The 17,314-nt window shown below is 39.2% G+C and overlaps 1 protein-coding gene across 3 annotated transcripts in view; it reads right to left on the bottom strand.

Moving 5' to 3' along the window:
* Positions 1–17,314, bottom strand: part of LOC149316849 (RNA cytosine-C(5)-methyltransferase NSUN2-like) — a 38,524-nt gene that overhangs the window by 8,915 nt on the left and 12,295 nt on the right. For all 3 annotated transcript variants that reach the window (XM_089516387.1, XM_089516386.1, XM_089516388.1), the window contains exons 9-14: positions 13,817–13,947; positions 11,598–11,671; positions 8,827–8,957; positions 7,245–7,341; positions 4,774–4,931; positions 2,628–2,720 (exon numbers count right to left, since the gene is read on the bottom strand). In XM_089516387.1, coding sequence (XP_089372513.1) covers positions 2,628–2,720; positions 4,774–4,931; positions 7,245–7,341; positions 8,827–8,957; positions 11,598–11,671; positions 13,817–13,947 — 684 coding nt within the window. The remainder of the gene's footprint in view (positions 1–2,627; positions 2,721–4,773; positions 4,932–7,244; positions 7,342–8,826; positions 8,958–11,597; positions 11,672–13,816; positions 13,948–17,314) is intronic.

The following is a 17,314-nucleotide window of genomic DNA, read 5'->3' as shown; positions in this document are numbered from 1 at the left end:
TCAGTTAGAAGAATGGGAAAAAACTTGGCAGAAAAGATTAAAATGTACACTTTGTATAAAGATAATTTTTAAAAAAGATTCAGTATAGATGATATCTAACACCTGATAGACCATGGGGTGAAGCAAAGTAGAGTGGACAGCTCAAGTTGGCCCCTGAGTGACATGGGACCATAGTGACTGGACAGCCTGCTCTGAAAGCAGACTGGTGCCGCACTCCCAAATGGACCAGCAACAAATAGCGGATTTACCCTGCTCTTTCTGCTGGTGGCCTCAGAGAGGCTTCTGGCTGGTCCAGGAGCGTAGGGATTTAGGAGCCATGCAAGTTCCTTTTTCTCTTTGGATTCAGACCATGGGATTAGAAAGAAAACTGAAAGTAAATTCATAGTTCTGCAGAAAGTATCTTCAGGAATGGTTTGGTGTCAGAGATAATGGTCTATAAGACGAATATGAAGGCCTCTTTGCAGATAATGTGGTGTACTTCATGGGAACTAGGAAAATGTTTTTACACAAGCATTACAAACCTGGCTCTTTAAACTAGGGTGTGCATGGAAAAAAATCCCAGAATTAACTACTGAATCAAATATTAATGGGGGTGGGGTGGGCAGAGACAAGAACACATGAAATCAAAGGGCAATATCCACAAAACTGTGAAACAGTTCAGTAATTTACAGGTAAATGCAGCAGGAAAACTAAGGTGTAATATCTTCACCCTCAACTGTCTAAAACACACGGAGCATGGGAAACAAACAGGTTCAACTTGAAAATCATATACAGGATGTTAAGTAAAATCTGATAGGTACTGCTGAGACATGAAGGAATGAAAGCCATGAATGATACATAACAATTGAAAAGTATACCTTGTTCAAAAGGAACACACCCAACAGAAAAGGAGAGGGGCATAATATGTAAAAACAAAACAAAACTGTATATAGCTATATGGGAATCCATGTTCTGAAAATGGATGTCTTTTTGACAGACTTGAATAAAGCAGGAGGGAAAAACAGAAAAGTGATAATGCAAATGTTAGAAAGTACAAAGCTAACTTCATAGTGTGTCAGCTTGGGTCCCATATTGGGTAAAAGGTAAGATATCAAATATGTATGTATGTAGTTCCAGGTGGATTATATCCCCAGATGCAGAAAAAACTTGGGTTTATCAGTTATGACAAACCAACCTTCTCCCTTTTTTTGACAGAATTACTTGCAGGTTGGCCATGGGAACGCTGTGGATATAGCATATCTTGAATTCAGTAAAGCATTTAATATTGTTTCCATTGGCTTAAAAAAGCTCTCAAAGACTGCCAGCCTTTTATCTAGAGAGTTGGAGGCAGCCATCATCATCTAGCTAAGAAGATTCTTGGACTTCTTTGGTTTCTTCCCTCATGTCCACCCTTGTGAAGGGTTGTGAAGACACAACAGATCTCCCTTTTATGGTATGACCTTAGTCCAAGAAACATATTACTCAGTTTTGAGGTACCCCATGATATCTTTGTTGACAAGGTGGCAAAATATGGACTAGATGGCACTGCACTTAAGTGGATGCACAGTTAGTTAAACCATTCAATGCAAATTACCAGCCTAGCATCTTTTTAGAAGGAGGTCTTGAGTGGAGTGTTATAGGGATTTGACTTATGCCAAGAGTGTGAAAAGTTTCACCTGTGCACTGCATGCTGGTCTCAAAGTTATTTTGAGAATGTGCACTTTAAGTAGGCGATTGACAATTTAGTGTGCATTTCAAGAAGAGTGTCCAGAATGAGGAATTGCTCAGGAAAATACATCCTATGTAATAGTGGAATGAACTGGGTATATTAGCATATTTAGATATTTAAAGTACATAGTTTAATAATACAGTCAGACCTTTGTATCTATTCATGCACAGATTCAGGCATCCATGATTTGAAAATATTCCAAAAACATATACATTTCAAATAGCAAACCTTGATTTTACCATTTCATATAATGGACATTTTACAGTGCCTTTGTATTTAATGGGACTTGAGCTTCCACAGATTTTGGTATCTATGGGGGGGGGGGTGTCTTGGAACCAAATCCCAGCAGATAACAAGGGCCCACTGTATTTTAATCTTAAATCATTCCATGTTATATTTCTTTTTATTCTGTAAGCCACCTTGAGTCCAACTCAAAAAAATAAAAACAAAGATATGAACTGACTGATTCAATTTCTAAAAGGATGTGACAGAGAACATGGAGCAAGGATAACTTGTTATCTGTTGCTCCAAAAGTAAAAACCAGAACCAATGGGTTCCAAGTTTCAGGGAAGCAGACTTCTGTTCCACTCAAGAGAAACATCGTACCAGTGACAGCTGCCTGGCAGTGCAATAGACAGACTCAGGAAGTGGTGGATTATCTTTCACTGGAGACATTTAAAGCAGAGGTTAGATAGCCATCTGTCAAGGATACTGAAGTTTCATCCTCCACTTCAGAGTCTGACTCAGCTGGGTTGAACTACCTGACATCTAAGAGATAGATGATATCTGACATCTAAGAGCTAGATGATCCAAACTTTCTGTAAAGCATTAATCTAAACTAAAAAATGGGGTATCAAAGTTTAGCATGTCCCCCCCACATACACAAACACAAACAGAAGACAAAAAGATCTTATCTTACTGAATAGCTGGAAATAGTGGTTCTTCTTCAGAAATAAATACAAATGGATCTTCTTTAAATCCAAAAAGTTTCATTTTTTTAGAAGGCGGAGGCCTAGGAAAAAAAAGCTCTTATTTTATTTTTATTTGGAGTATTTATACCCCCTCTTCAGCCACAAAGGGTCTCAGAACAACTTACAAAAAGGTTAATTAGACAGTTCCCTGCCCTCAGGTTTACAATCTAAAAAGACACGACACAAAAGAAGAAGGGAATGGTAGTGGAGGAAGGCTTCTTGATCCAGCATCAACAACGTTTATTATTATGGGATCCAAGGCAGCTTCCAATGGCTTAAAAAATTACAACTAAAACATTGATTACAAAAGTTAAAAGAGAATTATACAATAGTATTATTAAAAACACAGTTAAAAACCATTCAATACATTAAAAACATATTTACAATATACTTTCATTTAAAGATTTTAAAAATACAGCACATCAACAATTCCATAATTAAAATTCAAAAGGCCTGCCTAAATAAGAATGTCTTCACCTGCCAATGGAGAGAGAAGGCATATCTGGGATTCCTGATAATCATGGATTTCCCCAAGGAAGATGCAGTTTCCATTTAAGAAATACAAATTTGGCTTTCCAGATCTTAATCTGCATCATCAGACATTATTGATGACTATCAGATCAAATATTGATGTCTACCAACAGTTACAATTTTTCCTCCACAGTAAATCTTCCATCAATGGTGTATACATCTATCCAATGCATCTTTTTAGGTGAGTATTTCAGAAAAGGCTTTACTTCCCCCATTTTTAGCAGTTACATTTTCATGTGCAAGTATTCTGATATATTTTCTCATGCTTCATAGGGTAATTAAGATTTTATGACTAAGATTCAGGCTATCAGAACAATTCTTAGTCTCAATCAACCGATTTGTTCTGATGAGTTTTAACCATTAGCTGGATTAATGGTGAAGTATGTGTTAGCATCTGCAGAATTTTAGTTTATCTAATTATAATATATGTTGGTGTGCAAGTATGGCACTGCAGTATCAAGTGCCTCAAAGTTTCTTCTACTTATGGAAATACTCATCAAATTGATGCAAATTAAAAGGAAAAATATGCTTTAAAAAAGAACTCTACAACTTTCAATTTATCAATGCTTGTTGGTCAATAAATAAAATATTTCAAATTTCAGGAGCAAATAGAATGACAAATTAGATAGAGAAATCAACCAACAAATAACTCAGCAAAATGGAATTGATTTTATAGCAATCTTTGAATTCTACAGACTTATTCAATTGCATGTCCAGATACTGGAAATTAACCTTTGATCAGTGTAAATTGATCCTCTCTGCCATTTCAGTTACATGGTCTAAATGAAAGTATAGCATCACATTGTAAAGACTATCCCTACCCTTTTACTCAATGGGTAGAAAACCTCTTTTGTCTTTCTACATTTGAATGCACAGCATATTAATGTCAACTTCACGCAGACATATACCTGGTATCTGGATACTTTTTTCTAGCCATGTATGCATAAATGGTCTCTCATTTGTGTATCTTCAGTTTATTATCTGCTGCTTTATTTTTTAATTTAATTTAATTTATATAGTCTTGGTTTTTTTTTTTTAAAATATGATTTCTATAAAATTAGGAAATTGCGCCTACATGCATGAACTGGGCAGAACATAAAAAGGACGTGGGTGACTCTGAGGATAGATAGAAGAGACAATACACAATTGTTTTGAAAGAACTGCATATTGTTAGGAGGCTATTATGGATATTTTGGGGATCTTTCTAGTCCTAGTACTTTGAAAAATCTGTGTGGTAATTGCTAGCAAAAAGAAAGCATGCAACATAATTGTGCACTTTGCATAAATACCAGTTGCAGAAATCATGTCCTCTTATCTATGTATTTTCAGTGTAAAACCTCAAGTCTGCTGAAGCTTATCAGAAAGCATAACACATTTCCAAAAAGCGTCTAACTGAGAATTTCTTTAAAACTGATGGTTTTTAAAAAGACCAACTTAATGTTTGAGCAATAAGTAGAAAGCATGAGGTTTTCCACTGGAAGAATCAGAACAAACACTAATTCAGATCAGTGGCATAACTTTACTGTTTCTAAAAGCAGTAGCCTTAAATAATCAGCTTCTTACCCACAAACTCCATCCTTCTTCACTTCAGTACTCTCATTTACCAAGGAGTCTCCATCTTTTCCTTTTGCTGTCACAATTACTTCAACAGTTTCTGAAGATCCCTGTTCTGTAGCCACAGGGACTACATCTCCTGTCTTCTGTGGCTGCTTATGCTGGAACTATTCCAAAGAAAAGGATCAAGTTGCAATGCATTAAAAATGCTTAATTGTCATAATAGTTGTCAAGTTTATTCTTGTCGAAAACTGCTAGCAACTTTGGGGAATCATGAATGAATGAATGACTGGGTCCCATTTAGGGAGAAAGGTGGGATAGAAATCCCTTAAACAAACAAATAAATAATTTAATTTTTTTGTTTGTTTTACAGCTCAAAATACATACATAACTGTTTTTTAAAATGGCTTTTAAAAATTGGCATAAAAATGCTAAGCAGTTAAATCATACTTTCATATACAATGTTTGCATCACACACTATTATCACTATGAGTTTGAGACTTTTAAACAAGTATTTGTCATACTGAGGTTTGGGATACTAAGATACCAAAGACGTAAATTAATTGGCCCATGATAAAACTATGGTTTTCATATTAGGAAAATTAGGGGGGAAAGTCATTTAAACATATTCATTGTCTTCTCTTAAACTGTAAATTAAAAAGGGAAAGCAGCTTAAGTACAGCCATCTACCATAAAGAAAAATGTTTAGAGAAAGGGCTCTTTTTTTGTATACTGCATAACTTTATAAAAATTGCCATGACCTAACTGTCACATGGAAACATCCAGGAAATTTAACAAAATGCTATTAGAGGTTGAACCTCCCTTATTCAGAAATCTGAAAATATAAAAAATTTGCAATGCTTTGCGCCACCCGCCTGCTTCCGCCTTCCAGGAAAGGGGGTTAGTCACACTTTCAGCTTCCTCAAGGAGCCCTAGCTCACCACTGTCAGAAATTTGATGGGAGGGGAGGGGAAGGGGAGGAAGACTCCAGTTCCTACAGCTCTGCTCACAAAAGATCCATGTACAAAGAAGACATCCCAGACATTTCCCTGGCTGTACACTTTCTACCCTCTTGGGTAGCCCTCATAGCCCTCATAGATGGGAAGGGAGGGAAATGTCCAAGCAGATTTGGCCTCTGATGCCAACTGGTGCCTTACTCAGCTGCTGTAGTCCTCACAGATGCGGAGGGAAAAGTCCAAGCAGATTTAACTATCTCCACCAACTGAAAGTGTGGTGACAGCCAAGGAAGCAGCAGGGATGTCTGCTTTTTACAGGGGCCTTGCATGAGTAGAAATGAAAGAACCAGCATCCTTTCCCCCATCAAATTTTTGAGGGTGATGCAACACTGTCAGAACCCTCGAGCGCTTGAGGAAAAACTTAGTGGCTGCTGGACATGTGACTAACCCCCTTCCCCCCATCCCTAATTCACTATATATATGTATATGTACTGTATATGCAAATACAAGTATTCCAAAATCCAAAATATGCCAAAAAACAAAACACTTCTGGTCCCAAGCATTTTGGATAAGGGAGGCTCAATGTGACCCTAGCAATGGATTTATATCTATTTCAATGCCCCTAAAATGTATATAAATTAATATTCTAAAATGTTAAATCTTTTTTTAATACAGAAGATAAGTTAAACCTACCTATTTTCAACATATGAACATATTTTTTCGACTTTCAACATGGAAACATCAATGGCATGGTATCTCACTTCCTCATTTAAGACAAATGGGGATTTTGCTGTTGTGTGCCTTCAAGTCATTTCCCAATTATGGCAACATCAAGGCAAATCCATCAAGGGGTTTTCTTAGCAAGTTCTGAGGCTGAGTGTGACTTCCTCAAAGCCACCCATTGAGTTTCCATGGCTGAGCAGAGATTCAAACCCGTGATTCCAGAGTGGTAGTCCAGTGCTTAAACCACTACAAGTTCTCAATTTTGACCCAATAGTAAAAAAGCTCATCCAAAATTCTCTTATTCAAATCCTGAACTACATTTCCCTTTTTTATTTTCTCACATAATTATTTAACAGAAATGTTAGTCACTTTATAGAGTCTGCCAGAATGAGTTTATATTATGAGAATGACCACTAAGAGCCCACAAATGTTAGAAGCCAAAGTCTGAAATGGAACCTTGAAAAATACAGGTCCCCCCCCCCCCCCCCCCCGTGATAGTGAGACCAGTATTCAGGAAGTGCTAAATTAACAGGGCTTTTTACCCCTGGCTTTTTTTTCTTTCTTTTTCAGAACATCAGAGAAACATGGCACTTCACAGAACCTGACTGGCTCATATATTATTGCTTTGCCGTTAGCTTTTTTCTCTGGAAGTGCTTATTCTTTAGTTAATTTAATTATGGAGAATGGAGACAATGATACTGGATCTCAACATGAGGGAGCATCACACAAATGTCCCTACAGTCACAATGCAACCAGGAAGCAAATGTTATCAAGAATGCATTTGCAGAAGTCAAATGTTACCTTTGGTTGGCGTTTATTCCATGGCATATGAGATTTCTTAATTAGTACAGCTACAAAGAAGCCTCCAGTATTCTGATGATGGGGTAAAATTCTAAGGCTTGATAAAACACACGAATTATATCAGTATGCACATTTCTGGCAGTATCTAAGCTGAGTTTCAGTTTTTGAAAAGAAGACTTTGAATGATTTGGTTCTCTTCTGCAAATTTATTTGAACTATCAAATGCAGAATGTAATAATTCACAACAATGACAAGTTCTCAAAATTTTCTCTTCCGATGGATGTTTTACATCAAGGAATATTACATAGCATGTAGATACAAAAATTCAATTTATATGCACCTAAGATTTATAACAACAACAAAAAGTTGTCCCAAACTAGGGGAGATCACATGTCAAGATAAACATTGGTTAAGAAAATGAGGTTCAGCAAGCATGATATTGGTGTGTTTCCCTGCATGTAGTATAAAACAGCTGTAAAAAGACTGGAAGCTACCACTTTAGATTACCTATAGCTTAAGAGTATCAGTCACCTTGAAAACTGATGTTTATATAATTACAGTTTGTTTCAACAAGGAGTTTCAAAAATCAAGGGCTGACACTAACTTCTATCAAAAATATAAGTGATAAGAAAATAGTTTGTTAGGTTTGGTGAATGACAACCTTTAGTTAACAAAACTGAAAGTGCCAACTTCCAAATTTACTCTCATGACTGTGGTAGGGGAGGGAAAGCAAGCCTACATAAACACAAGACTTTTGGGCTTGTTCTTGTTACACGAGACCCAGATCAATCAACAATAAGATCTGCCTGCCTATAAATTCAGATTATGACTTTGTATACTAACTGTTTAAAGTGTGTGGCTTTAGAACCAAACTAACAATGACTGCATCACTTCATTTTTGTATAATTTGTACATAAAATTTTTTCAATTACTTCTTCATTCTACCTGGTTCTTCTTCATGATTGATTCTTTCCCACCCCCACCTTGCTGTTTAGAGACATATTTTGACTATGAGATAACCTGAACTCAAGAGCACCCTACGGTTCACAAAAACTCCAAGAGTCTGTATGCCTCTCAAATGGCAAACAACATTCTCTCAAACTGGGTTGTGTGTGTATGCCTGTGTGGGTATATGTTATTGGCGACTTTATCATATTTACAGCCTTTTTCTCGCCTGTCCTTCAGAACAGGAAAGGACCAGAGCAGGAGGTCTAATCACCCCCAAATTTAGAAAAAGGACTTCAGACCTAGATGAAAGTGATGGGACAAAAATGTTCCAAAACATAGCTTTATGGCAAACAACCAGAAAGCATAGAAAAGTGGACTGCTCATTTTGGGACAACATGTTTTTTCAAACTCCCCATTTTTGTGGAGTCGAGAGATAGGGGGTGACAATAAGAGATGTAGTTTTCCAGGGTTCCAAGGGGGAGCAATGTACCCCGCTAGAAAATGGAAGCTGTCCACCCTGGTTAAAGATGAAAAACAAATGACCATGGAAGAGGAAAAGCCCTAATTCCACTAAGTGTACAAGACAAAATTATGCAGAGTGATGTAACTTTCAAATCATAGCAAGAATACATACCAGCGCTCCAAATTTAATGCTTTAAGTTTTTCTGTATCTTTTAAGGGAAACATAGTGGGCCTGATCTGGGTTTGCCTGTTTGAAGGGACTTCTTTCCAGTCTTCAAACCACTGACCATCTTTTGCCATTACCTAGGAAGAAAAACGTAGATACATCATGAACTGAAATTGCTGATTCACGTAATAAAGCAGTTCATTCTTCCCTTCCCTTATGATTTTTGCAACACTCTGAATATGAGTGATGCTAGAAATGTGCTGCTGCTATGGAGAGAGGAGTGGTTTAGGAACTGAAGGAAATTCACTCCCCTTATTACAATTATGACTAGAAGCACTACTTTTCAAATCAAGAAGAGTACCTTCCAATGTAAAAATTGCCCCCACTACTGTAGAATGAAAGTGTCTATACAAGACCACAATGCATCATGTATCTTCTCAATTAGAGGTTTTTAAGAAAACTCATTACATTACATATGCTGGGCTAGAATGAGCAATTGCTACTCCAAATTCTGAAAGTATGAATTCATAGTAGGAATGTATCTGTGGCCCAACAGTTCAGCCCACCTGTAATATGTTGAGGCTTTCCATGGGCATCACACTTCTCCCCAGCTCCCATACATGGTGATGGAGAATACAACGGCTTGTACAATTCTAACTTTTGTGCTCAGTTGTATATTTTTACTCTTTAGCACCTTTTCAAGTTCTTTCATAGCTGTCCTCCCTATTCCTAGCCTTCTTCTGATTTCTTAACTGCAGTCCCCATTCTGATCAATGTTTGATCCAAGGTACAGGAACTCTTTTACTACTTCAACTTCCTCATTGTCTAAGTTGAATTTGTGTAGATCTTTCATGGTCATTATTTTTGTTTTCTTTATCTTCAGCAGTAAGCCTGCCTTTGCATTTTTTCTTTGATCTTAGTATATGTTCCAAGTCAGTGACATTTTTTGCTAGTAGTATGGTGTCGTCTGCATATCTTAGACTATTGTTATTCCTTCCTCTTATCTCTCACTCCTTCTTGTTCTGTGTCTAAGCCTGAACAGATAAGGTGAAAGGATGCAACCTTGCCTGACCCTTTGCCAACTGCAAACCATTATGTTTCTCCATATTCTGCTCTGACAGTAGCCTCTTGTCCTAAGTATAGATTTCTCACCAGGACTATCAGATGTGCTGGCACTCCCATGCCTTTAAGAGCGTTCCCTAGCTCCTCATTATGCAGTCAAAGGTTTTGCTATAGTTTATAAAACAGGTGCTGGTAACCCTGATGGGTTACCATTACGCTGAACTCTGGATTGGGTGGATCAAATGATCCAACCTCTGGTAGAGCAGTTTCATGTGCTGATACACATGTTGCATTGGCAGAAGAAGCAGAACTGAAGGGACATTAAATAACAACAAGATCTGCATGCTTAAAAATGTAGATTACTACTTAGGAAGGAGAGCAAGGCAACCATCAAAATGCAGGGTTTTCTAGAAGATTCTGAGAATAATTTATGCAGTGTGCAGTGAAACATGCATGTGAAGCACAGACCACAAAGAACAACTTGTACTTTTTTTTATGAAGTATGATTGTACTACTCCTACTTCTTAGGAGGAGTAGCTAATACCCCAGCAAAGGGGATCAATATTCAAAATGATCTGAATAGATTAGAAAGCTGGGCCAAAATTAACAAAATGAACTTCAACAGGGAGAAATGTAAGGTGCTGCACTTAGACAAAAAAAGGAAATGGATAGATATAGGATGGGGGTCACCTAGCTTAACAAGACTACATGTGAAAGGGATCTAGGGTTTGGTCCAGACAGGCGTGATAGGACGCTTCTCAATGCCTCGCCCCTCGCACATGACGAGGGCGTCAAAATGGCGCCTCCCCCTTACGTGGCACTGCCATCATTACGTGACCGACCCCTAGCATGTGCACACTGCGGTATCATTATGACGTTGCGAGTGCATCATTGGCATAATGGTGCTGCAAGAAGAACCCTCTTTTTGCGGGTTCTTTTTGGTCCGCGGGGAAGTCCCATGGTCTGGAGGCTGCAGCTTCCCGGCGGACCAAAGCTGGGCACCGGGAGACCGTCCTTTTTGGACGGTCTGTCCCACGCCAAGGAGTCCTAGTAGACCACAAGTTGAATATGAGTCAACAGTGTGATGCAGCAGCTAAAAAGGCCAATGTAATTCTAGGCTGCATCAATAGACATATAGTGTCTAGATCAAGGGGATTAATAGTGCCACTCTATTCAGCTTTGGTCAGGCTTCATCTGGAAAAACTGTGTCCAGTTCTGGACACCACAATTAAAAAAGGATGTTGACAAGCTGGAGCGTGTCCAGAGGAGGACCACCAAAATGGTGAAGGGTCTGGAAACCATCCCTTATTAGGAGAGACTTTAGGGAGCTGGGTTTGTTTAGCCTGAAGAAGAGAAAGTTAAGAGGTGATATGATAGCCCTGTTTAAGTATTTCATGGGGTGTCATACTGAGGTCAAGCTTGTTTTCTGCTGCTCTAGAGAATAGGACCTGGAACAATGGATGCAAGTTACAGGAAAAGAGATTCCACCTACACATTATGAGGAACTTCCTGACAGTAAGAGCTGTTCAACAATGGAACACACTCCCTCTGAGTGTGGTGGAGTCTCCTTCTTTGGAGGTTTTTTAAACAGAGACTGGATGGGGATGCTTTGATTGTGTGTTCCTGAAAGGCAGGGGGATGGACTAGATGGGCCTTGTGGTCTCTTTCAGCTCTATGATTCTATGATTCTGCTACATGTTTTTCTATAAAATTACCTTCCACTTTGTAATCCCAGGCATTCTCTTTAGATCTGGCAGCTCAGCAGAGACATCAGCAAGTTCTAAAGCACCTTGAGGGGGAAAAAGACTACAGTAAAGTACAAAAGTCTGCAGAAGTTATATTGTTCTGAGATACCTGAAAATAATAACTTTAAAACAGTGAGAAATAGCTAAATTGACAAGGAACACAACATTACAAAAGATTTATTTAAGCATGTACACAAGAAAGTTAGAACATTAAGGAAGGACAATAAGTTGAAGTGTTTATAGAATACAGGAGTAGCAATTCTTTCAGGCTGCATCTACATGCAGAATTAATGCACTTTGACATAACTTTAACTGCCATGGTTTCAATGTTATGGAATTCTAGGATTTATAGTTTTGTGAGATATGGTATTCAAGTACACATTCCAGTCAGCAAAACAGAAGTTGTGTTTTGTTTTGTTTTTAAAAAACTGAACTACTTCCAAACTGCATCTGTTACTTATTTAAAATACAGGGCCCCCTGCCCCAGGCATGTCACCTAAAGCATCTTCACATAGAAAAATCACACTCCAATTTAATTTAATTTGTCATTGAAATGTCATTATCTACACTGACATGGAAAACAACATCTAAGCATAATTTATCTTATAATGAACAAGTGGCTCCAGAAACATGAAAAATAGAGAGAAATGCACTGGCATGCCTCTTTAAAACTGTACTGAAACAGCAAGCTTTAAAATCCAGATTAGAGTAATCAACACAAGGCATAACACGAGAGAAGAGAAATATGAACAGATGAGAGTTTAGCAGAAAAGGGCTAGACCAGGGTAGATCAACTATCAGAGGCTAGGGGCCATGCTGGCCTCCCAGGAGACCTTGTAGGGCGACTTCTCTATCCCCACAACACTCCAGAAATAATAATTAATTAGTAATAATAACAGTAAGAAAAGTACTATCCAATCAAAGAACACTGGTTCTTGAAAAGCATTCTAATTAAATAAACAGCATTCTAAGTAAACAGAAAAGCATTCTAAGTAAATAAACAACTTCATTTTTAAAAAATTAAAAAACTTACTTTGTTCAGTTTGAACACAGACATTTAGTTAACAAAATCCATTAGTTAGAATAGTTAGAAGATAAAAAGATCAGCTACAAACAAATTAAAAATAGGAATATCACAAGAAGTCATTTGCTGTTGTTGTGTGCCTTTAAGTGATTTCTGACTTATGGTGATCCTAGGGGCATTACTAATCCTTTACTAATTACTAATAACTCACCCAAGGTTACCCAGTGGGCATCCATGGCCAAGTGGGGAATTGAATTCTGATCTCCCAAGTAGTAATCCACTATACCATGGTGGCACTGCATATTCAAATGACATGAGGCAGAAGCTACGGAGTCTAGTTTACTGAATAATGAAGTAGGCAATTATATTCAGTATGTTTGACATGAATTTTGAGGGGAGGGAAAAAATAAATGGGCTTATACATGACACTGATATGTTTGGCTTTTGTTCTTTGCATGTGATCTCTTTTTATAGATTAATGAACACTGCATTAAAAATAACAGCATAGCCTGTGTTTATAAGGAGAAATCTTTACAACACAAAATGCAATAGCAGCACCAAATTGAAACTTGAATTCTGACTAAAATGTTACCAGGATATAGACTTAGGGACTGTATGCACAAGCCAAAAGGACTGTTTCCCCCACCCCCCCAACCTGGAGTCATCCTATTAAGACAATGCCGGCCAACAGCCCTGGACTGAGAACCAGATGCCATTTTGGTGCATCTGGCCCGAACCTTAACCTGGTTTTTAAAAATTGACTACTTGTGGCAATTTCTCAGAAACCATGCCATGAAAGCTGTAGTTCAGATGGCCACCCAGCTCCTTACTGATCCTGCCCTTCTCTGCCCCAGTCACAACCTGTTATGTCAGAAGGGGGCGCTTGGCCACGTGGGTGAAACCAGGCATCCCATTTTCATTCTTATGGGTCATGACTGGGGCTTGCACAGAGAATAATGTGACAACAGTTAGGCATCTGGACCAGGTAAATGTCAGGGGCTGGAACAGGCCGGATCCATGGGCATAGTAAAACAGCATTGGCTCATGATATCCTGCTCACATGTTTGCACCCTTAATCAAAAGTTCTTCACTCCTGCATTAATCTGAATACAATTTGAGTGTTATTTGCTTTTTTCACTACACAAACAGGAGCAATTTTACAAACCTTCACTCTTCTCCAGCAGAGAGGCAATGACAGCTTCATTTTCAATAGGATTCAATGAACAGGTAGAGTACACCATCCTGCCTCCTTCTGCCAGCTGCTCAACTCCACGTGTTGCAATCCTTAACTGCAACCTGCACAAACAGTATTATTCATAAACTGACAATCCATTCATTGTGCAAATAAATTTTGGACTTCAAATCAATTTTGACAGCCAATTCTGCAGCCCTGAGAGCAATATTTTCCAACCAATTCAACAGGTTCATTAGTTTAGGCAATGTTTCCAGTACAAAGTAGTTTTGCACCACTCACAAAGTCTTCTAAGTGGACAGTTTATGGAATAAAGTTTCACAGAATAAGGGAAAGAAAGCTATAACTACAGTATATGTAGAAGAAATGGTAGAGGAAATGTGAATTGTTCCAGTTAAAATAAAATCTGTGGAACCGATGGAACAGGAAAAAAGATTTGTTCAAATGTCCTGATAACTAGTGCCAAATGGGCCCTGTACAGACGGATCCTTTGCAGCACGCCCACGATATGCTAGGGTTGCCTCGGGGCGGCGTGTGCACACACCCTGCAACCCTAGCATGTGATGAGGGAATCATAGCTGTGCAGCACCACACACACGGTGTGCACAGCTATGACATCGCAGCTGCACAGCGTCCAAACAGAGCTGCGCAGCTGTGAGGCCACTGAGACGTCTTTGTAGGTTTGCAGCGGCGCAACTGTGCTGCAAAAAGGAGCAGCTTTTTAATGCTCATTTGTTGCTGCGCAGCAGCATCACAGTTTGGTTGCTGCAGCGCTGCTTGGGAGCAAAGAAAGGCGCCTCCCTGGCGCCTCTTTCTGGCGGTCTGTACCCTGCCATAGAGAGGTATTTTAAAGCATTACAGTTAGGAAACAAAGATTATCATCTACAGGGCTGATGTTTAAGCTAATTATAAAACACAAATTGCATAGCTGTTACTGTGAAACAATGACTTCCACTTCAAAAACAATGATTTTTCAAAACATTTTTATCCACCCTATCAAAGCACCCAGGGGAGCATCCTTTCTCCTACCCATCTACCCATTTTATCCTCACAAGAATCCTCTAAAGTAGATTACACAGGGATTGTGTGGCTGGCCCATGGTCTAGTGATCTTCATAGGTGAATAGAAATTTGATACTGTTCCTAAACAGACAACACAAACCGCTACTACCATCACTACTCCTACTGTTATTGTCTAAACAGTTAATGCAGGCTCTCCACATCAGGAGAGCTCTATGTTGGGGAAAGGTACCATGATGAAATATAAAGGATAATCTACATCATAGCATTCTTGGAATATCTGACTGGTCAGCTGACTGGTGTGCCAGCCTTAGTCTAAATTTTCTTTGAAAGTCTGTGAAAGCAGACATATAAAATATTTTTTGATCTGAAATCTGGCATCTAAAGATCACTCCAAGTGACCTAAATAAAATAGTGACATAACTAATTACAATGCTGCCACTCAGCGATATTTCTCTTTTATAACCATCATTAATGAACCTGTGGGAGTCAATAACTCTTGGCAGGTGTTCAGTACTCCACCCACTTACCTTCCTGTGTTTACTGGGAAGATTGAAAAGTAAAAGTAAACAACATTCAGGTAAAAACAATTCAAGAGGACTATGTGATTAGGAACAGAAAAGGTAGGGTTCTTGACAACATGGAGCAACCATGTTTGAGTAAAATCAGATCTTCCTTTTAGATCTAACCAGTAAACACTAATGGGGGGAGGCATATCCCCATTTTCCTCCACACATACAATTACCAAATACCTATACAGGACTATATTCTAACATGTACTGTATTTTATGACATTTTAAGATCGGCATTAATCATCAGCTGTCCACAACAGTGCATAAACATCAGAAAGATAAAGGGTCACATAAATATGTGGTCTCCTTTGAAAAACAGGAATCGCTTCTCGGCCTTTTGGCTAAGATCAAGTGAAAAACAGGAATGTTTGGCTCAAGTTCAGAACTTTGTTAGGTGAGCAAGCGTAAGCACCTTAACAGATGTACGGCTACTATAACTCAGGAGCTTAGCCATGTTACCACTTGAAGTAACTGGAATGGTCTCTTAATGGGCTCCATTCTGCCTTTATTTTAGGTTTTACATGTTTTTGAGAAAGACAGAATAGAAAGTAATTAAAAAATAAACTAAAGGCTAAGAGAGAGCTAGCTCCATTTTGTTCAGGAAGTGCAACAAAACAATCCTTCCTGGTGTTCTACAAATTGGACCCGAAGACTCAACATGTACTTGATCCCTTTCATTGTATAGTGTTCATTACAGATAATTGATTGTTAAAGTGATGCAATAATGCACTTGATCTTAACCCTAGCTCCTTCTAGAGCATCTGGGGTGTATCCATTTTAAATGGGTAGTCAAAAATTCTGGAAAGCTAAAACATCCTGGGTATGCTAAGACTATCTTCATTTTCACTTCACTGTCCTTGTCTGCAAGGCAACAAAAACACCCCACAGCTTGCTTCTGTAGAGGCAAGGTAATAATAATAATAATAATAATAATAATAATAATAATAATAATATGGTGAACATCCAACCAAATCATTTGAAGAAGGAGCCATATAGCTCTGCAATCTGATATATTAAATTTACTCCTGGATCACTGTAAACCTCTAAGAATGAACCTCTAGAATATATATCTGTATTCCTATCTTTATCCTTATAACTCTCTAAGGCCGGTTACAAACCGGCAATTTAGTGCGTGACGAGCACGCACTAGGGTTACAAAAGGGCGGTGCTTCTGCACCGCCCTAACCCTAGTGCATGCTTGTCACGCACTAAACGGCAGCAGCCCTTCCATACGGCCGCTGCCGTGAGGACGTCACGGCCGCGCCGCCTCTAGATGGGGCAGCGCGGACGTGACGTCCTCAATCTGCGGCAGGGCGCCTAGGGCGCCCTTTCCACAGACCAGGAAGGAGCTCCGTTTCGGAGCTCCTTCCTGGTCCGCGCGCCGCTTTGCTTCACTGGGCGCAGCCTTCAGACGGCTGCGCCCAGCGAAGCAAGGGAGAAAGGGGCCAAGCGGCCCCTTTCTCCCCCTCCCCGCCACCGCGGGTTGTCCTTGGGGCTTGAAGCCCCAAGGACACCCCTTTTCAGGCTGCGGGGAAGCGGCGTTTTGCTGCTTCCCCACAGCCCGAAAAGCGGCGGATCGGGGCCTCAGCGGCTGCCGGTGTAGCCACTGAAGCCCCAATACTCCGGGGAAAGGGGCGGGTCCAGACCGCCCCAAATGGGCAGTCTATAACCCGCCCAAGATTCCTTCTGTTATTTCTATTCCAACTGTCATGCAATCCAAACAATTTATCATTTACAGTACCTCAAGCTTACTCCCATAGTTTCTGCCAGATTCCCATGGTCTTGCTAGTTCCTAGCTTGGCAACATCAGCTCCCCCATTTCTTTCCTCATTCTGTAGATCAAGTAAAGTAAGTTTTTTTAACCAATCTACATGCCCCTG

Source organism: Sceloporus occidentalis, unplaced genomic scaffold (assembly GCF_023333645.1).
Source record: "Sceloporus occidentalis isolate IW3139 unplaced genomic scaffold, rSceOcc1.0.p SCAF_3, whole genome shotgun sequence".
NCBI lineage: Eukaryota > Metazoa > Chordata > Lepidosauria > Squamata > Phrynosomatidae > Sceloporus > Sceloporus occidentalis.
The sequence above is the reverse complement of the archived record's forward strand: the minus strand, read 5'-3'. Positions and strand labels throughout refer to the sequence as shown.